General features: G+C 40.7%; 2 protein-coding genes and 1 pseudogene across 2 annotated transcripts; all 3 read right to left on the bottom strand.

Annotated features, from left to right (window-relative positions):
- Positions 1–1,651: 1,651 nt before the first annotated feature.
- Positions 1,652–5,099, bottom strand: LOC101967078 (sorting nexin-18 pseudogene; annotated as a pseudogene).
- Positions 5,100–5,207: 108 nt separating this feature from the next.
- LOC101969373 (olfactory receptor 7E178) lies at positions 5,208–18,279 on the bottom strand. The gene is made up of 3 exons (XM_078031841.1): positions 18,205–18,279; positions 17,487–17,614; positions 5,208–6,153 (listed from the first exon to the last, which is right to left on the bottom strand). Exons 1-3 carry the CDS (start codon positions 18,277–18,279, stop codon positions 5,208–5,210), a joined length of 1,149 nt encoding a protein of 382 aa, XP_077887967.1.
- Positions 18,280–24,063: 5,784 nt separating this feature from the next.
- On the bottom strand, positions 24,064–25,059 carry LOC106144624 (olfactory receptor 7D4). Its single transcript, XM_013366101.2, has one exon. The coding sequence runs from the start codon at positions 25,057–25,059 to the stop codon at positions 24,064–24,066; it is 996 nt and encodes a 331-aa protein (XP_013221555.2).
- Positions 25,060–26,016: the final 957 nt, after the last annotated feature.

Here is a 26,016-nt window from a genome sequence, read left to right as displayed (position 1 = left end):
AGTTCTCTCCCTGGCATTTGTGGATCTCAATATTTGAAAATACATAATTTAAATGCTCCTGATATATGATATTGTCAATCACAAAAATGGCATTATTAATACACTGCATCAGTGAGAATAAATATTGGAATGTGAAGAATGTCTTTGAAATATTTTATGCAGGTTCATGAATACAACAAGTTACAACAGGTTCACAAATATAATGTGCTCCATTTCAATCCCCAAGGAACTTCCCTTTCCCTCCACCTCCATCCCCTTGAATCTCCTTTCTTGACTCCATATTCTTCTTGTTAGGTACATGAGATCCCCTTTTGTTCCACATTACTTTTAGGAAAATACCAAGTGTTGAAGGCCACGTTAGTTGTGCCAATTCTTTTGAACTAATGTTTCCAAGTGTCTATTCCATGTCTATAAAGTAGGTTAGATTTAGGGGTCCTCTTGTGTGCCAAGCAAGGTATAGGATATAGGAAATAGTGACTGGATTAGAGTGTGGGGAAGAGGAAATGAAGTAGATTGAGTTTTTTCTGTGCAAACACACAGCATATACATATGTAAGGACAGAATGCTCTGTGCCATTACAGAGATAGGGTCAGTGCCATTACATAGAGAGGGAATTAATAACTTCAAATTACAGGATAGTTTAGTTGAACAGAATGAAGTTTAATTGTGTACTCATGCACACAAACATTTAAGTTTTGTTGTGCTTAGCAAAACAAGGAGTTCTGTGAGAAAGTATGAACTCTTTGAACTGTGTCCTTGAGGCTGTCTTAAGAAGATAGGAGAAAAGAATGTTCTGCCAAGTATAAAATATATATATGTGTGTGTGTGTGTGTGTGTGTGTGTGTGTGTGTGTGTGTGTGTGTTTGCCTGGGAATAACTAACCACAAGTTAATTGATAAGAAATATGAAGAATTGTGACCATAAAGAAAGTTTTCCTGAGAATGTTTATCCATGCTTGTAAGGATTAAACTGACGAAAAGATGTTTTTTCTTTCCCCTTGTTTTAATTAACAATGCTGTATAAAAGAAGGAGAGAAGAAAGTAAACATGGTGCTCATTTTCTACTGGATGTGTGTGTGTGCGTGTGTCTTTCTTAAGCACCTCTGTTGTACCAGGAATTATAGATTGTCAGTGGGTCTGACATTTAACGTTGTAGTTCAAACCAATAATAATGAAAAATGAAAAACCAAGAGTCTAAAGGCACAAAGTCGCATAGCTGCTCTAGTTGGAATTTGTAAACAGAGAGCAGGTTGAATTTAGGTAATCCCAATCTGAGAGTGAAAAGGCATCCACAGCAGGCTTTATCCAGCCAGTTTCTCTGAGACCCTTCATGGGTTTTGAGGTCTACAAAGTATGCACTAAAATACCCATACTTCAAAAAGCAATAAGGCAAATAGTATAACCATTACTCCAAAAGTTACAATGGTAATGTAGGCATCCATAGTATAATTTAGTTACAATGTGTGGTACTGTTTCTATGATATAGCCATATTAATGCTTTCTCTCCTCCATAATTATATATTCAGCTGGCTTTCAGTTGAACACAAAACCATCCTTGTACCACCACTGATAGTTGGCAATAGCTCTTTGAAAGCAGTTTTTATTCTGCTGTAGAAATTATTCTTGAACTGAAAAAAGTTCACAATCCAATGTCCAGTCATTAAACACTATGATATTTGTGAAGAGCTTCTTCCAACTTCTGGGTCACTTTTTGGAAAAAATATTATTTACTGTTGTAAGAAATGCTGCATCTGTGATTTAAAGTCTCTTACTCGAATTTGATGGAAGTGGTGAATTTCAGCCAAAGTGGCAAAAGAAATACAGCGATTACAGCGATCCTGAATGCCATCAGCCTTCTGGACCTCCATCTTCCCTTCTTCCACGTGTCGCCTACTCTCCTTTACTTTGGTAAGAGCTCCTTTCTGAACGTGGATGATATCCGGGAAGTTGGCCAGGTGCCCTAGATACAGCGCTTACAGGTCCATGACTGGATCCAGCTCCTACCTGGGCTGCCCGGCAAAGAGCTCGCCGATGGCATCATAGGCATCTCCGGTGAAGGCAATGGCCTGATTCAGGCCTGCTGAGAAAGCCTTCTGGCCCAGCTCAAAGGCCTGGCTGAGCCCACGGGAAGATTGGCCCTCCTTCTGATACTCTTTCTTGAAGCCCGTCACCTGCTTGCGCGCGAACTCGTTGGCAGTGTGGTTGAGCTGCAGCGTGCTGTCATCCATCTTCTTGGTGAAGCACTTGAAGCCATCTCTCTTGCTCTCCACCTCCTGCAGGGCAAGAGCTGCTGCGGGCGGTGTGCTCAGGGTCCAAAAGAAGTTGGCGCCCACCATCTCGTCCTTCTCGGCCTTCCTCTTGTCCTGCTTCCAGGCCTTCTCATCTGTGCTAATGGGGCAGGTCAGGAAGTGCTGGAAGACATCGCACTGTGCCAGCACTGGGTGGCTGGCCATGAGGTCCATCCACAGATCAGGCCTTTCCTGCGCTTGGAGATAAAGTCCTCTTCGAAGCGGCCTGCTTTTCGGGCAGGTGGGGCACAGAGATGACAGGGAACTTCTCAGGCAGGTGCGCATTGCAACCAGTTGAAGTGCTTGTAGCGCCTGTGCACCGGGACCTGTGTGTGCGTGGAGACCAGCTTGTAGGAGATGTAGCTCTTCATACCCTTGAACTTGGTCTACTTGGTGGGGTCATGGATGGTGAACTGCAAGGGGTAGGGGTTCTCCTGCCACTCGGGGCTGTAGGGCCCTAGCACGACGCCTAGCTTGTCCTCATCCCTAAGCCTCGCCCAACACCAAGGCCTCCCCACCTGACTTGACAAAAGTGGAGAACCGGTTGAGGTTGCAGTGGCTCACCGTGGCCTAGCTCTTGGCCCCGAAGGGTGGTGCTGCGGAGGAGCTGATCCACCGCGGGAGGCCAGCGACAAGTCAGGGCGGGTGGACCAGCAGCAGCAGAGGCTAGCAGCGCTGCCGCCTGCGGACGACGAGCCGTCGAGGTCCGGGTATGTGCTGCTGCCCAGCACGCCAGACTCGTCGGCCACCGTGGAGCTGTCGTCCCAATCGTCGTCCCAGTCATCCTCACTGCCCTGGCTGGCCTGGTGTCGCCGTAAATTTGCTGAGGCGACGGCTGCAGTACACCCCTGGCATATGGAAAACCTGCACCTGGTGCTTGGAGGGAGCCTGCTGCAGCTGCAACAGCGGCTGGAAGGTGTCAGGCGGCGGCTTGAAGGAGGCGGGCAGCTCAGCCGGCAGGGGGCACGTTAGCATAGCAAGCAGGGGCACCGGGATGGCCATCGCCAGCCGGGCAGGGCTGAGGGGGAGAGGCTCGGATCACCTGCACGTACCAGGCCAGGAAGAGACCCCGGTCGCTGCGGCTGTGGACTCCCTCGAGCCAGCCCTCAATGTCCTGCTCGCTGCACAGGATCAACACCTTGTGCTCCCGCAGCGAGATCTCTCCTGGGTTCTCTGACCTGAAGTCTTACAGCACCCAGGCGCGCAGCGCCAGGGTCCTGGCGCCTTGGTGGGAGGTACCGATACCAGCGCCCTATGCCTGGGCCCCGCCCAAGGTGCATACGGTGCTACCCGCACCCTGGCACACAGACTAGAGCCCTGAAGGCAGAGCGCAGCCGGCCTTCCCGGCCACCGGTAGCGCCCTCCACACAGCTCCACTTGCAGCCCCAACTGCCACGCAGGGCCGCCGCCAGCCAGGGGCCTGTATTTTCTCCTTCTGTGAGTCTAGCCCAGCATCTGACTGAATCCTTCCTGGTGTTGATCCAGAAGGTGCCAAACACTTCTCTCCCTATGTTGTACCAGTTATCCCAAAAGAATATCAGCAGGAAAGGGCTTTCTCTGTGGAGATATGTAGTGACATTGCTGGTGTCTGGTGAAGCAGGGAACTGTCCAGGGTACTCCTGTCAAGGTGAAGAGGCCTACATCGATCGTCAGAAGGATCGTGCAAACAGCTCCGGCTTCTTTTCTACCAAGCAACCTGATATTATGAACACAAAATGCTGTATTCTTTTCTTGTCTGGAAAATAATAGCAACATAGGGGCTTAAATAGGGGGCAGTTTATGTGGATGAAATGACGTGAGTGAGCACAGAACACACATCTCAGACACTGGCATTTAGGAATCCCTCGAGATCAGCTCGTGACTTCATGGGTACAGACACTCTCCTCTTTGTCCTCAGAATCACTTTCATAATAATTCTTTGCTCTGCGTGGGGAACAGTTTGTTGGAAGCCACACCCTGGTTTCATGGATAACTGTCTGAGGGGTGGGGAGAAACGGTGTGAGAGGAGAGGGAAACATGAATGGGATTCCCAGGACCCATCAGGGTTCACAGAACTCAGCTGAAACCTGCAGGTGGGTCTTTTCCCGAATCAATGCCCAAAGGGTCCTGTCAGTCTCCATGATGAGAAGCAGGAGTGAGACGTCCTTTCTCTCAGTGAGTTGTGCTGCTTCTCTGCTGGTTCATGAACACAGAGTATGGTTTTGAAATCCATCCTATGACCGGTGCCCAGGGAAGACTCCAGCCTATCAATGACATTAGTCAGGGACAGACTCGAGCTTGCTGACAGAGAAAGCCAGGGGTGAAATGGCACAGATGTGAGCACCCTGGGATGGAGATTTAAGACCCAGGACTGGAGGGAAGGCTCTCTATTAACCATCAGGGGACCATGAGGCTCAAAGCGTAGAAATCAGAATTAGGTCAACAATATCCCAGTCTCAAAGGACTTCTTACAATAGTGGAGGAAGAAGAAGAGAAAATGAATGTCTGCAATATATTGTGAGACTGTCCGTACTCAGCAGAAATCTTGTATATACTATTACCTGTTTTTATTTTAATTTATTTTTCCCCACAAGATACATCTATTTTTTATGTTCAAAATATAGTGGTCAGACAATAACAGCACGTAACCACTTTACACATGGTTAAATGCAATATTCAGTGGCACTGGTTACATTCTCTCAGAATTTTCATCTTCCTAACTAAAAATGTGCACCCGCCTAAAACAAAACAAACAAAAAACTGTGCCTTCTGTCTTCTCCCAACCTTGTAAAGCAACATTCCACTCTGAAGTACCATCAGGAAATAAAGCCATCATGAAACCACAAAACAATGTGATCAAGGAGGCAGGATCTAACGTCTAGATGTACAGTTTTGCTGCATTTCCAGAATACATTCCAAATAGATGCCAGAGGATCTACGATCACACTGTTCTCCTGCTGTGCAGCCTCTTCAGGGCAACTCTAATGTCCCTGTTATTCAGGCTGTAGATGAAGGGGTTCAGCATGGGGGTGACCACAGTGAACATCACGGAGGCCACTGCACCCTTCCTGGTGAAAGATGACTCTTCTGAAGAAAAGTACACTCCACTGCCTGTTCCATAAAACAAGCCAACAACTGCCAGGTGAGAACCACAGGTGGAGAAGGCTTTGTACCTCCCACCCGAGGATGGGATCCTCAGGATGGAGGAAACAACTTTATAATAAGAGAAAAAGATCCCTGAGATGGGGAAAAGGCCATAGATGGCACCAACCAAGCACATGATTATATTTTTGGTAAGGGAATCAGAACAGGAAAGACCAAGAACCTGAGCAGGGTCACAGAAGAAATTAGCAATTTCTACACTCTTGGAGTAGGGAAATTGTAATACAACCAAATTGTGCATCTGGATTTCCAACAGGCCAAAGAAGAAAGATACCAAAACTAACAGGCCACATAGACGAGGGTTCATAATGACATGGTAATGCAGGGGCTGACAGATGGCCACAAACCTGTCATAGGCCATCACTGTCAGAAGCAGAGCATCCATAGATCCAAAAATGAGAAAAAAGGACATCTGTGTCAGGCAGCCCACATAGGAGATGGCTCTGCTGTGAGTTTGCATGTTCACAAGCATCTTTGGGATGGTGGTGGAGATGAAGCCAATGTCAACCAAGGACAGGTTGGAGAGGAAGAAGTACATGGGGATGTGGAGATGGGGGTCAGAGCTGACAGCCAGGATAATGAGCAGGTTCCCAAGCACTGTGACCAGGTACATGGACAGGAGCAGTCCAAAGAGGATGGGCTGCAGGTCTGGGTCCTCTGAGAGTTCCATGAGATAGAATTCTGAGACCCGTGATAGGTTTTGTGCTTCTATTCTGGTTGGACAACTATTGAAAAAGAAAATAAGGTTGGAAAAGTGAACAAGTAGATATCAAATACTCAAGCAATGAGACCAATTCCTTTGATTTCAATTATTTTAAACACTGTGTAAGAGCTGGGACTGTATGTGCTGAATACTTAAAGTTTTCGTTTATATCAGAAAATGTTATCGCCCAGGAGATTTTCAGCTTCTTGAATTTTTAGATTCTCCCTAACTTGAGGTTGACATCCCCACTTAAAATTTGCTTGCATATAAAAAAATATTTAGTGTACAATTGTTTCCCTTAGCATTGGTGGCTCCCACACTTTGGTTAAGTGTGTTCAACCATACACACATAAGCACTGTCATCAGAGAACACAAACTTGTCCTTTGTGTCCCCTTCACATGTCACTGGTGAAACAGAAATGAAATGCTGGGATCTACTTTGGAGTTCTACAGCTTGTGTACATTATTGGTATCAATCCCTTGCAATTCTCATAAAATATCTAGTGAAGAAGACAGTTCTTTGCCTTTTAAAAAAAACTCAATTTCCTCTTGTCTCACAATTAACACTTCCTTTTTTTCCCCTGAACTTAAACACTCCCATGTATGGCTGAGGACTATAGAACCAGGGAAAACCCCAAACCTGTGTGGGTCCCTCCCTTTTTACACCATTTAAAAGACTTTCAGATCAATACTTTCTGTACTTGGATGCAATTCTCTTACCTCAGCTATTTGAAAGCCATTTTGATCTATTATTTTGGAGGAAACACTTTGATATGATTCAGAAAAAAATTCAAAGAGAGAATTAGTGGAAATACTCTTTGGCCATTTACTCATGTCTAAAGTGGAGACAATAATTTCTTAGCTTCTTAGCTTACAGTTTTATGGTAAAAATGTTATTTCATTCTTTATTATATTGCAATATCATTTATCAACATGTTTATCTGTGAATATTTTAAAATATCAAGACACCCTCTCATTGAATGGCAGCCAATTTAATCATATTTAAAAGCAACATTTAGCAATATGCATTTCAGAACTGATAATTTAGGTAATTTAGAGAAATTTGAATCTTTACTTATAATATTTTATTTCTTAGTTTCTCTGTAGGAATCCATTCTACGACTCACACGATCCCTAAAAGAATAGCTTTTATGATTGAGAAAGATGCATTTTAAAATTGTGTTTACTTATTTATTTTTTACCACTAGTGGTAGAAGCCATAACCTTGGACATGCTTAGCAAGTGTTCTCCCACTGAGCTAGACTCCCAGCACAATGCAGGTATATTTATTATTTGATATGTACATGTCACTACTGATGTGTATATCCTTAAGCAGTTTTCTTTAAGACTTACCTAAAAGTCCCTAAAATTATCTATATATTATACAATAGAAGTCCTATGCTCCTGAAATGGACTAATTCACATAGTCCTGTGGATTGAAGTGTCTCTGTGAAGTCCAAATAAAGCTATGACAAATGATTTAGATGATGCATATCATTATGCTCAGGGAGGAATAGCATTTAACTATTAAATTTTATTTTGCAATGCTTTTTCTCTCCATATCACAGAAATGAAAATTTCTAAGTAATATGTGCATTGAGGTAATTTAATTACAATAATTTATGTATGTTTCATTTTATGATTAGCTATGTTTGGTGTCAATAAATGTCAGCTGTCGTCAAACACAGTCAATGAATATTAACATGTAAAGTAAAATGTGTAAAGTAAAAGATATACAGATGACATATATTTGGTTCTAATCATGATGTGATTATTGACTTAGGAAACATCATCTTGAATAGGGAATAATATTTTCTTATATGGGCAATATTTTTACTTTTTGTTTCAGTAGAGGGTACAGCACCCTGAAGTGAGAGTCAGCACATGGACATTTCAGTCCTGGCTCACTGACTTGCAAATATGTGTGAAATGTGTGCACCCTTCTCCACCTCCCTGGGTGCATACTGCTTAATGCAAATAGGGACAAAAGCACCCACATCTTCCACATCTGAAGCATGTTAGACACAACTGGATCCTATTAAACATTGTATTGCTTTTCTCATGTCAACAGTTCCATCTGATGAAAATAATGTTTATTGAAAACATTTGTGAAAAGCTAGAAAATACTGGAATGGTGTGACTCCAAAATGTATGTCAGCCCAAGCATAAGAATTACTTGCTAAATATTTAATAGGTCATATACAGGATTAAACATTTCAGTATTTCTGTTATGCTATTATTGCATGTAAAAATTATGTGGTGGAATTTTTCATTTCATTTTTACTTAAAAGTTTCCACAGAGGAAGCCACCTGCCTTGAAAATACACCACACCGTGTCCAGTCCCCCAAGTCCCCTCACTTCTTTCCTCCTTTCACCAATAACTCTTCACTGCATTCAAGCATACTGCACAATATTGTCATTGATTCCCATGACTAAACACTCAGGGCCACTCCAGGTGAACTGGGCTGCATGAAATGACCATACAGACACACCTTTTACTTTGGGGCCTGAGAAGGCTCCTCTGACCTTAGTGGTCCATAGTCAGAGAGAAAGGAGCAGGGGCTGAACCCTTTTATTGGGAAGAAGCCATTCAAATGAGGAGGCAAGGGGTAGGATGACAAAGGAACAGGGGAGTGCAGCCCAACTCCTGCAGGTGACACCTACACCTGATCAGGCCTTGCTATCCCAGCTGGGACAACGCCCAAGTCACCACAAATGCAGTGATTGGTCAGAGCCTCCTGCTTCAGGACTGGAAGGCGTGGTCATTCAGAGTGATCCCAACCACAATATTGGACTTGTCTCTGTCTCTTTTAGCCCAAGCTTCACTAGGGCATTAGTCTTGGGCAGTTTTACTCCTGTGTTCCAGGCACCTAGGGCACGGCTTGGTATACAGAAATACTCAGTCAGTATTTGACAAGAATGAAGTGAGAATATATTATTTGAATAGTTATTTCTAGATTATGTTTGATTCAGTGGATTCTTGAATCTGAGGTAGTATTGACTATAATTTGAGTTTTATGTCACAATAGTTGCTTCTTAGATTTAATCTTGTAGATGAAGAGATTGATATCCAAATAATGGAGAAAAAATCCAATTTTTATTTCTTGAGTTATTTTCCTACTATTGTAAAAGGAAAGGGTTAATATGCACTGGCCCTGTGGCCTTAAAACACTTTTTTATTGATCCCTGGTGAAACGTAAGAAACACATTCTAAACACATACATTTTGTGCATATGTATGCACTTATATACATAAACTGTGTACTCTGCCCGTATGTTTCCTGTTCTATTTCATTATTTCAAATGAATGCAGTAATAAGGTGATTAGAGGTAACAATATTGTATTAAACATTTTAAAAAGGAAGAGTAATTTCAAAAATTTTTACTTTGAAAAAATGATATATTTTTGAGCAGAGAGATGTTCAACCTGATTTAAAAATTATGCAGTGTGTACATGTTTCAAAGCATCATGTTATCCCATTAATATGTATAATTTTAAAATCAATTAAAAGGAATTCTGTTTGTAGTCTATTATACTCTACAACATTTTCATGATCTATGAAAGATTTGTGGGCTTTAGTTTGAGGTGGGAAACAGATAATCTAAAACAAAAATCATGTCATTACAGAACCTAGTTCTTCTTTGTCTTATGAGACTGTTGGGGATGGTTTTATCTTAATTTCATATTGATCTTTGGGCCTACTTACAACATTTTATGTTCAAGTTATTAGCTTGCTATGTAAAACTATAAAAGCTGTGGATATATTGTTTATACAAATAAACTGAGTCTGTAGTATGTGAAAAGAATAGTTACTTGCCCACTTTTCTTTATTCCTCTTTCTTCTTGTGTATCTCTGTCATTGTTTCTGAATAACTGAATAATGTGGGTTTTCAAACAAACACACACACACACACTCACACACACACACACACACACACACACACACACACAGACAAGCAAGAGCTGTCATCTCTTGGGTACTGTTTGTTTTGACATTCCTGAAAGGGATACAAGTGCAGAGAGGAGGTACCAGGTGTGTTCAGGGCTCACTGATTATAGACAAGCTCTGTGCCCCAAAAGGAGTCCATCCAATGAATAACAGAAGTATTTAAAAAATATGAAGTGTCCTTTGTGCCAAACAAAGTTTAAACTCTGGAGAACCAGGAATGAAAGGAGATTAGGCATTCCCCTCTAAAAACACAGCATGATCATTTTGTGTGTGTGTGTGTGGTGCTGGGAATTGAACCCAGGGCTTTCTGCATACAAGCCAAACACTCGACCAACTGAGCTATATCCCCAGAGCTTGATCATACATAAGGTCAAAATAACAAGTTATGTTACAGAAATAGGAAAACAGCAACTTAAAATAAAAGGATATTTTAGCTAAATGGTTATTGATAAATATAAGTTTAACTTTATCATTACTAATCCTAAGTGCATTTCATCATTATTTTATAGCCTCATCATACATTAATCAGATTGGAAATTTCCTTTTCTGTTTATTACTTAGTGGTAAACACACACACACACACACACACACACACAAACACACACACACACACACCAGAAGACAATGTGAGTGCCAGAATCTTAACTTTCCTGAGCCCAGGACAGGATAAATTGGAGTAACAGACTCAAAAATGAACTTAGCTTCAATTGCAATGACATTTTTCATTGCTTCCCACAAATCATACATTTTCAAGTAGATAAACCAAAGCTCCAAACCACAGGGACACATGAGGTACCTGCTTAAACCCCAACTCTTCCACACATGGAGTCCTGTGCTAGCCCTCCTCCTCTTCATAACGACCTTGCAGTGCTTAGGCAAAGAGTGGCGGGACCCCGTGCCTGTGTGGTTGAGGGTCTCCAGTAAGCACAACAAGTTCAGGGGGAAAACGAAACTTTGGCTGAGTTGCCTGGGCCTCTGAGGACAAACCAGAACACAAACTGCACACACATCGGAGCTGAATTTCTACATATCAGTGTCCCCCATTTTGCTACCCACTTCCTCATGTCGGTCCTGACAGGGAGGAGACAGTGTTTCTGAGAGGCCTTGCTCCACCGCCCTCTCCCTCCACACTTACTGGTTCAAGCTGCTCCTCTGCTGGGTCATGACCAAGGTGTGCCCATCCAGGGCGGCTCCTCTGCCTCCTGCCCACTGAAGGCTCGGGCTCTGTCTTCAACCTGGGTGTAAACACAGTGTCGGATATGAGCATCCCCATGCAGACATCCAAGGGAGGAGGACACAGAGGCCTGGGGCCCACTGGGCAGAAGACCTCAAGCTGAAGGCTCCGGGAACAGGCTCATTATTTAATATGTGACCTTGGAGGTTCAACACGCACAAGTCCCAATTAACCTAATTGCTGTAGGTCATCCAAACCTCTAGGGACTTTTTAATATTAACAGAGGAAAAAAGAAGAGGAAGTGAAGGCCCAGCAAAGTTTTGGGCTCCTTCTTTACTCTGGAGGATTCTCTGTCTACTTTGCACTGGGTTTGTTCCTTTTCTAAGATTCAGTTATATTTTCCTTTATTATCATGAGATCTATCCAACATTAATTACCATTTTTACTATTTTAAGTGCACTATCAATATGTATGGATTACATTCACCTTGCTCTGCAGCTATGGCCAATAGCATTTCCAGAAGTATTTGAATTTCCAATTTGAGACTTTGATCTATTTGATCACCCCACATTCCTAAACCCTGCATGACATGGAGATGACTGTTTGAATCTGAAACATTAGGAGCAACTAAAGTCTGGAATATTACTCAGCTTTAAAGAAGAGTACAATTATGACATTTGCCTGTAAATGGTTGGAGTTGAAGAATATCATGCTAAGCACAATAAGCCAATCCAACAAAACCAAAGGCCAAATGTTTCCTCTAATATGTGGATGCTAATTCACAATAGGGCTGGTGCACAAGGGAAAATAGCGTCACTTTTGATTAGGTAGAGGGAAGTGATGGGAGGGAAGGAGAGGGTATGTGTGGATATTTAAGATAATGGAATGAAACAGACATTATTACTGTATGTATATATGTGGCTGCATGACCAATATCATTCTGCAACTTGTACACTCAGTAAAGTGAGAAATTATATCTCATCTATGTATGATATATCAGAGTGCATAAATACATTCTACTGTCATGTACAACTAATTAAAACAAATTAAGAAAAATTTTAAAAAATAATATGAGCAAGGAGGCATGGTTTTCCTGTCTACAGGTTTATTGTGAATGTCTCTTCCAACCTGCAAAACACCTTCAATATTGTTTCTCATTGTGATAAACACAACGATCTGAGTATTCTTTCTCGAATAATTTTTGTTTTTCATATCCTTCTGTGCACACCTAGTCCAGAGACATCATCTGAACAATGTTAGAAAGCTAAAACTATTAGAGGTAACTATCATATGGAAAAGCAGCCTTTTAAAAATAAGAGAACACATAAAATAATTTCATTACCCTGTTAAAGGCATCTAAAACAGCAAATTACCCTCATTTTACTAAGACAACAGTTCATTTTCCCCAGTTGGAATATCCATCAAGAACCTATAAGGATGAGGACTGCGTTACCTAAACATGCAATCTAAGTTGACAGTTCATGATCAGAAACCTTTTTTTTGCCACAAATCTAAAGTGAGGATTTTTTTGTTTCTTTTATATGTTTTTTATATCATTGAGTTTTCTAATTACCTTGTTTGTAGCTGTAAGTGATCACTCACATTTTGTTTGTGTTTTTTAAGCATCATTTAATATGTAAGTCCTTTTCCTGGCATTTGTAGACATCAATGTTTGAAAACAAAATGATTTAAATGCACCTGATATATGACATTGTCAACCACATAGGTGGCATTATTAATACACTACATCAGTGAGTGAGTATAAACACTGGAATGTGAAGTATGCCTTTGAAATATTTCATGCAGTTTTAAGTACATAACAAGCTATAGCAGGTTTATCATATATTATAATTTGCCCCACTTCAGTCAGTCCCCAGTAATTTTCCTTTCCATCCTTTCTCCATCCCCTTTTAATCTCCTTTCTCTACAGCACTCTTCTCCTTGTAAGCTCCATGAAATCCCCGTTTTGTTCTGCATTTCTTTCCAGCTATGGCATGTGAAGGAGAATACTTGGACCTTGACTTTCCTTTTTAATATTCTTGTTAGTGTGCTGTGGTCCTACATAACAGTTGAGTTCATTTTGATATATTCATAAATATCTATACATCATAATTTGCTACATTTCAATCCTCAATAATTCCATTCTCCTACCTCTTACTTCTCCCACTCCCTCTTCCTCTCCATTAATGGTCTTCCTTCTTTATTTTTTTTCTAACTTCTTTTAGTGGTAGATGTACACAATATCTTCATTTTTATTTTGTTTATTTTTTTATGTGGTGCTGGGGATCGAACCCAGAGCCTCACCCATGTGAGGCAAGTGCTCTACCACTGAGCTACAGCCCCTGCCTGGTGTTCCTTCTTATTATTTGCCTTTTTGTAATTGCTGCATTATAGCTAGATAGGAAAGGGGAATTCCTTGTGATACATTCAACTCTACATCCAGTGTTTCAGGACCCAAGCCCCTGCCTCATCTTTTCTTTCATACTTATGAAATTTCTTCTGTAATTATGTATAACTGAATGTTATATGTAATTTTGAAAAATAATAGGTTCCTTCTAAACATGATAGAGATGCAAGAAAGTACTGTTTTACCTTGTTTCTGGTCCTTTCAGATGGAAAGGAAGAAGACACAGGCATGGATGGTGATGGATGGGGTACCTGTACCTCATGCTCTGTTTCCTTGAACCATGGAAGAGTCTCACAGCATTTTCATAGATTTTCATCTTGGATGTCTCTTCTAACCAAGTGTAAGCTCTGGGTAGCCTGAAACCGCAGGCTCCTCATTCCTTTCTAAATGTTTAGTATTTACTTCATGAGGGCCAAAATGAAATGTGGTACTAGGGAACTAGGGGAGCCATAACTTGAGGTCACAGGATATTTAAGTCCCATACTCATTAGTTGGAAAGGGGTATATATCCCCCAAAGATAAACTTAAAATAACCCTTTTTACTCTAAATTTTTAAAATTTGGATTCATCAGGGCTTAGTGCTGTGGAAAGACATTTGTATCCAAAAAATGTTCATAAGCCTAAGGTACTTTGGAAGGATATTCTAACAGGACAATGGAAAGGTCTGGACCCAGTGATTGTCTGGAGTCGGGGTTCTGTTTGAGTGTTTCCACAGGGAGAACAGCAGCCGATTTGGATTCCAGAGAGACTAACCAAAACAATTTCTACAGACCAAAAAGAAGATGAATTGACTCAAATCCATAACAGCTGATATCCAGGGCTCCAGCTTGGCTATTCTTACATCTGCGACAGTGATTAACCAGGATGCTTTTTTTCAATATCTATTTTATTATTGCTTTTTTCCCACATCATAAAGTTCTATTTTACTTTTTTAAAATTTTTTTAATTGTTGGTCGTTCAAAACATTACATAGTTCTTAATATATCATATTTCACAGTTTGATTCAAGTGGGTTATGAACTCCCAATTTTACCCCATATACAGATTGCTGTATCACATCACTTACCCTTCCATTGATTGACATATTGCCGTTCTAGTGACTGATGTATTCTGCTGTCTGTCCTATTCTCTACTATCCCCCCTCCCCTCCCCTCCCCTCTCCTCTTCTCTGTCTACCCCCTCTACTGTAAATCATTTCTTCCACTTGTATTATCTTGTCTTACCCCTCCTTTCCTCTTATATGTAATTTTGTATAACCCTGAGGATCACCTTCCATTTCCATGAGATTTCCCTTCTCACTCCCTTTCCCTTCCACCTCTCATCCCTGTTTAATGTTAATCTTCTTCTCAAGCTCTTCGTCCCTACCCTGTCCTTAGTTACTCCCCTTATATCAAAGGAGTCATTTGGCATTTGATTTTTAAAGATTGGCTAGCTTCACTTAGCATAATCTGCTCTATTTTACTTTTGAGCTCATACAGACCTAGGTTAATGTTTTTCTGATCAGTTTTACTTTTTTTTTCAGAGTAGAAAAGTCTTTTTCTACTCTGAAGAAAAGACTTCTCCCGGAGGAAGAAGGGGACCCAGGAGGTGGAATCCCCAGTTTTACTTTTTGACTGTGGAGTTTTTAAACATTGCAATGGCGATTTCACCTATGTAAAGCTACAAGGCCTTTACTATTGTCTTATATGTTGTATGTTATGTGTGCACACTTCTGTTTTGTATTGTACGTCTGCATGTGCGAATTTCCATATATCATATATGAGGAGTGCTCATGAATAAATGGATCCGAATTTTTTTATTATTCACGTGATTTTAATGGTTTAATTTAAATTGGGTAAACAGCTGTTGAGGGTTGTTTTAATATGTGTACAAATAAGCAGGTTAACAGATCTGTTTGTTTACTTTCACCTTTCCTTTTCATTATATTTAATAATTCTGTTCAGGATAATGTAAATTGTTCAAAAAATTGTTTTCTTAGTACCTGTTGGAATGTTACATATTTTTTTTAGCATCATTGTCAGAATTCCTATCTTCATCTCAGTGCTGGTGAAGACAAAGATGAAACCAAACTACAGTTTCTTCGATAGTTATCACAACAAACTGTATAAACTGATACATCAATGAATAATAATTCAACAAGTAATGCTCATTAAAAGAGTTGATTTATTTTGGGAGGAAATGGACATATTGATAGATTCTTCCGCTTTGAACTGCTTGCAGAACTTGCCTGGACTATGTATCACTTGTATGCATTGTGCTCTATCTGTTGATGCAGCAAATTATGGTAGTGCTGGCATATCTTTGCTGATGTGTCACCAGTGATGCAATTTTTCCTAAGGAGCCATCAATTGGCTTGGTGTCATGGCATTTCTGTATCCTCCTCCATTCTACTAGTGATGGTCTAATTTTGGGGGCCAACAGAGGTGAGGCAAAGAACCTCACCCCCCCACTGGTGCATAGGCCTATCCACAAGTATGGCTATATGCTGGACTGGGAGTCAGTGACGGTATGATCCAATTGCAGTGGTATCAACCTAAGACAGGAGGCTGACGCCTAGAGGTCAGTTCATCTGATGACGGGTAAGAACCATATGTCGAATTGGACAAACCTAACAGGCATAGTCCCTAGCCAAATTGCTTGTTGCTTAATTAAATAGAAGGGGGGATATGCTAAGAGCCACAGCCAAGTAATATGATGCATGGCATTTTTGGTTGAAAGGTGACGCCAGCAAGCCATTGAGATGATATGATTATGTTAAGATCTGCATTCATATGGATATTGGACTCCTCCTGTCCACCTCGGCCTGCTACAGGACTACTGGAGAGCTCTCATTGGTTGGGGAAGTGTGGTAGGAGGGAATTCCGGAGGAGGGACTTCCTGTTGGCATCCGGGAGAACACCACGTGGGTCGGTCGGCAATCTTCCCGGGAGCATACAGGGCATTGGCGGCAGTTTCAAAAATAAAGTTTGTTCCTGATTGAGTGGCTCGTGATTTAGTGCCCAGCCAACTGCGGCAATTAGTCCTATCATAACTAGTAACATTTCGTATTGTGCCCTTATTTTTTATATTCCTAATACAATATACATGTAAACCTACTATCTGTTCCACGTGTTGAAATGCAGCTGTATCAATTACAAATCAAACACACGATAGCGCTGAATCTTAGAGATACTAACAGCTTTCCATGTGTCTTAGAGGAATCAGTGCAGCCAGCAGGGCTCATATTAAATTGTCATTCTCTGGATTCTATGCACCAAATACATTTTGCTTGTCACCCATTAGATGGATTTGAGAAGAGGTCCTGAGATCTCAGACACAGGGAGGTCTCAGGCACAGGATTTGACCATATGCAGATCCTGAGCAGGAATGGAATCCTCATGTGACTTGCATCTCCTTTACAGTTTCAATGCTCCACTTACAAGAATAGAGATGGGTGAAGACAAGGCACAGCTTTCTTGGATTGGGGCAAGAGGACAGATGTGTGTTGGATTATTGTGCCTCTACCCCTTAAGTCATCTTTGCATGTCATCAGTAGGCATCCTTCCCACAGCAGAGGCCACAAATACTAGCCAGCACTCTGTCCTGTGACCTATCAGGATCCTCAAAACCTCAGTGAGCAAGGGGTCCCTTGTAGGGGTGGGGCAGGGAAGACATGGCTGTCTGGGTTTTCATGGGGAGAACGTACCAGGAGTCTCCATTCAAGCACCACATTTCAAGCATGTTTTCAGTCTTTTCTTCCTGTCTAGCTTACTTAATATACCCCTCCCCTCTTTTTTTATGTACAATCATTGTAACTAGGCAAATACAGCACCAGCAACACCACACCTGGCATTGAGAAGCCATGAATAAGGCATCACGATGTCATGGTTGATGTCCACCTTCCTCATCCTTATTATCACCAGCACAAACCTTTTGAAGTGCTCACAGAACAAGGTAGATGGACACAAATTCCCCTATTATGGATGAGATTAGTGAGTACTAGAAGAGCCAAAACTCTCTGTGGACATTTGTTTCCCTTCTTTCTCCTCCACTATTATTAGGATGTCCCTAGAGACTGAGATCACAGGGAACTTGGTGGCTTATTATGAGCTCTGTGCATGGAGCTTCCAAGGGCTGATAATGGCCAATCCTCAGCCTGGTGGTTCAGGTCCACTGGACCGTGCATCTGTCTCCTTCTCCCATGATTGGCTGCACTAGGAGTCTCCTAACACTCACTGTATTCACCTGTCTTAAGGACAGAGCCTGAGCTGACTTTAGGCACTGGGAGAAGGGATTGGTGTTTATTCTTAGTCCTTGGCCATGATTTGGCAGAGGCTCAGTGGGATTCAGAAAGTGCTGAGGGAGAGCATGCATGGAGGATGGAGGATGGAAACTTTCATTTCTTTTCATCAGGAGAACATATCATTTGGCAGATTTAAACCATGTGGAATGTGAACATTTTGCAATTTGTTGTGGAAATGTCATTGAGAAGTTTGTTTCCCTCTCACACTAGATCTGCTGCCCTTAAATCTCATCCATAATAGGGGAATTTGTGTCCATCTACCTTGTTCTGTGAGCACTTCAAAAGGTTTGTGCTGGTGATGATAAGGATGAGGAAGGCGGACATCAACCATGACATCGTGACGCCTTATTCATGGTTTCTCAATGCCAGGTGTGGTGTTGCTGGTGCTGTATTTGCCTAGTTACAATGATTGTACATAAAAAAGAGGGGAGAGGTATAGTAAGTAAGCTAGACAGGAAGAAAAGACTGAAAACATGCTTGAAATGTGGTTCTTGAATGGAGACTCCTGATATGTCCTCCCCATGAAAACCCAGACAGCCATCTCTTCCTTGTCCCACCCCCACAAGGGACCCCTTGCTCACTGAGGTTTTGAGGATCCTGAGCATTTACTCCACCATAAATATTTTTAAAAAATACCTGAGACAGGCATTCTATAAAGGAGATGTAATTTTTCTGTGCCTGGATGTTCACCAGCATCTTAGGGACTGTGATGGAGATGAAGCACATGTCAGCCAAGGACAGGTTGGAGAGGAAGAAGTACATGGGGATGTGGAGGTGGGAGTCAGAGCTGACCACCAGGATGATGAGCAGGATCTAAAGCACTATGACCATCAAGGACATCAACAGCCCATATTGGATGGGCTGCAGGTCTAGATCCTCTGAGAGGCCCAGGAGGAGGAAGTGGGATAGAACTGTGTGGTTCTCTGCTTCCATGTACCTGGTGTATGTTCTGGGGAAGGAGGTCAAAGAACAATTAAGGAACAGGCAAGTGAATCCTCGAGTGAGTTGTTATTTACACTCTTGGATCAGCATGGCTCATCCTGTGTTGATACCTGCCCAGGAGAACAAGGGCTCAGCCAAGTGCCCTTATCAAACTTTTAGTGAAAAATCATTCATACTTTTCCCCCCTCATTCTCTCTTCTCTGTGTTTCTTTACTTTTTTAAAATTTTATTGATTTTTTAAAATAAATGACAGTAGAATGTATTATAATTTATATTACACATATAAAGCACCATTTTTCATTTGTTTGAATATAACATATTCACTTGTTTGAATATAAAATATATTCACACATTCATGTGCTTTGGATCATGAAGTCCATCATATTCCACTGTCATTGCTAACCCGCTGCCCCCTCCCTTCCCCCCCACCCCTCTGCCCTATCTAGAGTTTGTCTATTCCTCTCATGCTCCCTCTCCCTACCCCAGGATGAGTCAACTTTCTTTAAATGAGCAGCAATCCTCTTTTATCATCAATGCATTAGTTTTATTCTCCTTTTAAAATCTATCTCTGAGAATTAATATTTCATGATATAACCCATGGGCAAGAACTGAAGACATTTCACATTTTCCTGGTTAATTTCCATACTCTTTCATGTTAAAGCTCTTTAATAGCTTGAATTACTTCAATATTTATTTCAAACAAACTTCAGTCTGTGATTTGAGATTTCACAGTGACATGAGATTTTTCTCAGTGCCATTTTTGTTATTGCTGTAAACATTTGGCTATTGCTATCATCTGATTTGTGAAGTCAAAAAATGCTTTTGTTTTCTTAGTAAGAATCTCAGAATGATAATTACTATAATTAACTTCCCTTCAAAATTTCTCCTTAATGATATTTTGTATCATTCATAAATTTCCCAATGTACCTAATAGAGCCTGCATTAAAAATGGGATGATTGAGTCAGATTTCCTGGAGTATAAATAAATATGCTCAACCCACATGCCATTTTTATGATCTCAGGAAAGTTATTCAAACTATCTTAACTACAAAAACTACCACACTGTAACACTACAGCTTAGTAACTGAAGATAAGCACACAAACAAGTTTTTCTAGACTTGGAGGCTCATGCTTGGAACTATGGATACCTTGGGCAAGATAGCAAGCACTAACTTTCTTTGTTGTTTGTTTGTTTGTTTGAAGAGGAAAATCTTTATTGTCCTGGGGGGGAAAATCTTGCTGCATAGAAATAATAAAACTGAAGTTCAGAATTTCATCAGTGCCTTATGAAGACTCTTCTGTCATTTTCTTTTAAATTTATTGTCAAATATTTCTTTTTAAATTAATTTTTAAATTTATATATGACAGTGAAATGCATTGCAATTCTTATTACACATATAGAGCACCATTTTTCATATCTCTGGTTGGGTACAAAATATATCCACACCAATTTGTGTCTTCATACATGTACTTTGGATAATGATGACCATCACATTCCACCATCATTTCTAACCCCATGCCCCTCTCCCTTGCCCTCCCACCCCCTGCTCTATCTAGAGTTCATCTATTCCTCCTATGCTCCCCGTCCCTACCCCACTATGAATCAGCCTCCTTATATCAGAGAAAACATTTGGCATTTGATTTTTTGGATTGGCTAACTTCACTTAGCATTATTTTCTCTAACTACACCCATTTACCTGCAAATGGCATGATTTTATTCTCTTTTATTGCTGAGTAATATTCCATTGTGTATATATGCCACATTGTTTTAATCCATTAATCTATTGAAGGGCACCTAGGTTGGTTCCACAGTTTAGCTATTGTGAATTGTGCTGCTATAAACCTTGATGTGGCTGTGTCCTTGTAGTATGCTGTTTTTAAGTCCTTTGGGTATAGACCAAGGAGAGGAATAGCTATGTCAAATGGTGGTTCCATTCTAAATTTTCCAAAAAAAAAAATCTCTGTACTGCTTTCCATATTGGCTGCACCAATCTGCAGCCCCATCAACAAGTATGAGTTTATCTTGTTCCCCACCCTTATTGTTGTTTGTATTCATAATAGCTTCCAATCTGACTGGAGTGAGATGAAATCTTAGAGTGGTTTTGATTTGTGTTTCTCTAATTGCTAGAGATGTTGAATATTTTTGGAAAGGCTTATCTTGAAATAAAGAAAAATAAGAAGTGCAGGAAATATAGCTCAGAGTGTAGCACTTTCCTAGCAAGCATGAGGCCCTGGGTTCATTCCAAGGACTAAAAAAACAAACACACACTACAATATTCAATTTGAACTAATGAACATGCCAAGGCAGTCTCCTTCAACTAATTTAAAGTAATAGATAATGTGATAAAAATATAATGAACTCAGTGTTGAATATCAAAAATAATTATATTAATGCTTATACTGTATACCATAAAGTAAATTGATTACAATAAATACATATAGAATTAATCAAAGTTATCAAATATGAAGGTAAAATAGTTAATAAAATTGAAAAATCCAATGATATATGGAACAAAACAGACAATAGCTTGTGTGTAATAGATCTCTATTGGTAATAACAAATGATTGGGTACAGAAAATCTGACAGGAGCCTATAATTTGGAAAGAGTGAAGAAGAGTTGCAGACTCTCAGGAAACAACAATTTGGGAGAGATGCTCTAGATTCCAAAGACAGAAGGAAGCAAAGCAATAGAGGTGAAGAGACAGGTTCCAACAGACACTACAGTGCCTTCAAAGTGTAGGCACTTCACCCTCAAGGCTCAAGAACTGTGGAACATTCCCTTTCCCATTATCCTAGAGGTAAACCTGACACCCATGTCCTCTCCTGTTGTCCTCTTACTGCAAAACACCGACTGTGTCTGAAGGCTGTCACTGAACTTCCTCTTCCCCCTGACTTGTCCATAGGAAGCCAGCTTAGGATTTGAGGAGGGCTGAGAACAGAGAAGGATGAGGGAGGGGCGCCAGGAGTGTTGTTAAATTTTCTGCAGCCTCCAAGCTTGAATTCTCAAAGCTCCTAATTAAATAAATTCAGGGTCTTTCTATTGTCTAAATAATTCAACCCCCTTGGGATACAAAAAAGTGGGACAGACATTTTTCAGCCAATTTTGCATCTGTGGAGGAAGTGGCTGTGGGAGGTGGATTTATTTCCTTCAAAAAAATCTACTTTTTTTCCTTTGGTTTGATTTAAAAGTCATAAGGTTACTGCCAATGGAAGTATGTCTACATGGAACATTCCCAGAAATTGTCTCCTGTGACATGCCACCTTTAACAATCTAGAGATTTTAGATATCATTGCAGATACACAATCTATTAAAAAATAAGTACTTGTAATTTTCTTTAATCTTTTTTCATGAGTATTTAATTGTGTATTTATTTCTTTAAATTGGCAGACAAATTTGTACATATGGTATGCACATATGGTGCTTAGAAATATGTTATACGAGGCTTCTTTTTTGTGTTAATCTACATTTGTCAATGTGATTCTTTAAAAAAAATCTCTGTTTCATTGAATTTTCTCATTTTTCTGGTCTATTTCATTCATTTCTACTCTGATCTTTATTATTTCCTTGATTCTAATAATTTGAGACTCAGTTTATTCTTATTTTTGTGCATCCTTACTGCACATTAATTTGTTTACTTAATATATTTTCACTTTTCATGTAGGTGATTATTTCTTATTCATAAAAAACTGATCTTTGGAACAGGTGTTTCTTCTCACTGTCAAGCTTGAGATCTTAGGTGTGCACCAGGGTGACATTATCCTGGAACAGCTTGCTTACTTTGACCAATCAGTTTAATTAACACACTCACATATTTTTGTATTACTTTTAAAAATCCTACTCCACCAGCTTGAAGGACTCCCTTCAGCATTTCCTGAAGGCCAGTCTGGTGGACATGAACTCCCCACAGCTTGATGCAGAAAGTCTTTACCTCGCCTTTATTTATGGAAAAAAAAAAGCAGCTTTGCTAGAGAGCAGTCACAATGGGCAGTTTTTGTATTTCAGCATACTGAGTGCATCCTCCCACTCTCACTTGGCTTGTAAGATTTGTGTGGAGAAGTGTGCTGTGAGGCCTACTGCAGATACCTGGAAAAACTTGTGGTTTTTTTTGGGGGGGGGGCAACGGAACTGAACAGGCACTTTACAGAGGAAGAAATATGAATGGTAAAAAATATATGAAAAAATGCTCAACATCTCCAGCAACTGAAGAAATGCAAATTAAAAACTACAATGAGATTCCATCTCACTCCAGAAGGGCAATTATTAAGAATTCAAGTTGCAATAAATGTTGGTGAATTTGGGGGGGAAAAGGTTCACTTATACACTGCTGGTGGGAGTCCAAAATCGGTGTAACCACTCTGGAAAGCAGTATGGAGATTCCTTAGAAGACCTGGAATGGAACCACTATTTGACCTAGTTGTTCACTCTTCAGTTTATACCCAAAGGACATAAAATCAGCATACTAGAGTGACACATCCACATCAATGTTTATAGCAGTTAATTCACAATATCCACGGCTATGGAATCAACCTGGGTGCCCTTCAACAGATGAATGGATCAAGAAAATGTGGTTTGATACACATCGAAGACTACTTAGTAATAAAGAAGAATGAAATTATGGCATTAGCAGATAAATGGATGGAACTTGGAATATCATGGTAAGTGAAACAAGTCAGTCCCCCAAAATTAAAGGTTGAATATTCTCTCTGATATGTGGATGCTAACCCATAACAATGGAGGTAAGCAGGGATAGTATAGAAGTTTGTTGTATTAGACAAAAGGGAATGAAGGGAAGGGAGAAGGGTTGGGAATAGGAAAGACATTAGAATGAATGGGTCATAATTTTCCTATGCTCATAATTGAACACACAACCAGTTTAACTCCACGGCATGTTCAACCACAAGAATGTGATGAAAATGGTGATGGGTTGCCACCCATGTGTATATAATACGTATAATATGTGAAAATACACCCTATGGTCATGTATATATATAAAAAACAAGTATTAAAAAAAAGAAAAAAAACACTTGAAAAAGTTCAACAAACTTGGAACTTTGAGAACAATGTACAAGGAAGAAAGATAAATGCATATATTTAAAAATACCAAGTTGCAGGAGCTTGGTGAATAAAGGAAATTAACCACATCCTTTCAGGGGGAAATGAACCAGGTTATATGAATTCATAGCGATAGCTTAAGGTTCTGCAGAGTCAGCTTAGTTCTGAGGTCAGTGATCCAAGAAGGACCAAAGACTGCTCTGCTGAGGCATCTCCTCAAGGCCCCCTTGACATCGTTGTTCCTCAGGCTGTAGATGAAGGGGTTCAGCATGGGGGTGACCACAGTGTACATCATTGAGGCGATCATGGTTCTTGAGGAAGACTGGGTCCCAGCAGAACTGAGATAAACCCCAAAAGCTGTTCCATAGAACAAGGAGACCACACAGAGGTGAGACCCACAGGTGGAGAAGGCTTTATACTTGCCCACAGAAGAGGACATCCTCATTAAGGAGGAGACAATCTGAGAGTAGGAGAAGAGGATCCCAGTGACAGGGACCACACCCAGCAGGGCAGCCACCACATACAGAAAGATGTCATTGATGATGGTATCCGAGCCGGCCACCTTGAGTAGCTGAGCCAGTTCACAGAAGAAATGTGGGATTTCAGTGCCTGTGGAGAAGGTCAGATGATTCAGCAGTAGAACATGAATCAGGGAGACCCAGAACATGATGAACCAAGACATCAGAACCAGGCGGACACAGAGTCGGGGGTTCATGATGACTGTGTAATGCAGGGGATGACAGATGGCCACAAAGCGGTCAAAGGCCATTATAGTCAGTAGGAAATTATCCACTCCACCATAAATAATAAAAAAATATGCTTGTGCAAGGCATTCTAGGTAGGAGATGTCTTTGCTATGTGCTTGAATGTTCATCAGCATCTTAGGGACCGTGGTGGAGATGAAGCAGATGTCAGCCAAGGACAGGTTGGAGAGGAAGAAGTACATGGGGGTGTGGAGGTGGGGATCAGAGCTGATGGCCAGGATGATGAGCAGGTTCCCAAGCACTGTGACCAGGTACATGCACAGGAACAGGACAAAGAGGATGGGCTGCAGGTCTGGATCCTCTGAGAGGCCCAGGAGGAGGAAGTGGGATAGGACTGTGTGGTTCTCTGCTTCCATGTACCTGGTGTATGTTCTGGGGAAGGAGGTAAAAGAACAATTAAGGAAGAGGCAAGTGAATCCTCAAGTGAGTTGTTATTTACCCACTTGGATCAGCAATGGCTCATCCTGTGTTGATACCTGCCCAGGAGAACAAGGGCTCAGCCAAGTGCCAGCCCATATCTAACTTCTAGTGTATAATCCTTCAGGTTCTCTTTAAATCACCCACAACATCTCCTTTATCATCAACTTCCTAATTTTAATTCTCCTTTTAAAATCTATCCCTGAGATCTAATATTTTCATGATATAACCCATGTGCAAGAAGTGAAGACATTTCACAGTTTCTTGTTAATTTCCAGACTGTCTCAGTCTAAAGTTCTTTAATAGTGATTAAATATGAATTTTTAATTTAAACAACCTTCATTCTGTGATGTGAGATTTCACAGTGCCATGAGAGCTTTATCAGTCCCCAGTTTTGTTGTTGTTGCTGTAAATGTGATGATTGCTATCACCTGATTTGTGAAGTTGAAATGATTTTGCTTTCTTAGTAGGAGTCTCAGAAAATAACTCTCATTACTATTATTAACCTTCCTTAAAAATGTGTCCTTAATGACATTTTTAAAATAAAATTTCCAATGTACATAATAGACCTGATTCAAAAATGGGATGCTTGAGCCAAATTTCCTGGAGTAGAATTTGCTCCACCAACATATGCTCCACCAACATACCATCTTTTAAGTTTGAGAAAGTTCTTCAAACTTGCTTAACTAAAGCACCTCTCCTCTCCAGCAGACCATGTAGTATTCACAATAGGGTAGGATCCAGGAGTGAAAATAAGTGAGCTGATAAAATTTTTCTACTATGGTTTCTGTAACTTATATGGGTGTCACACAAATGTGAGCTTGTGTTCTTAACATTTTGATAAATTTGTTGTTCATGACTAGCATTTCACAATATCCCTCCTAAACTATTAAGAG

Source organism: Ictidomys tridecemlineatus, chromosome 2 (assembly GCF_052094955.1).
Source record: "Ictidomys tridecemlineatus isolate mIctTri1 chromosome 2, mIctTri1.hap1, whole genome shotgun sequence".
Taxonomy (NCBI): domain Eukaryota; kingdom Metazoa; phylum Chordata; class Mammalia; order Rodentia; family Sciuridae; genus Ictidomys; species Ictidomys tridecemlineatus.
This window is presented reverse-complemented; position numbering and strand designations above follow the sequence as displayed.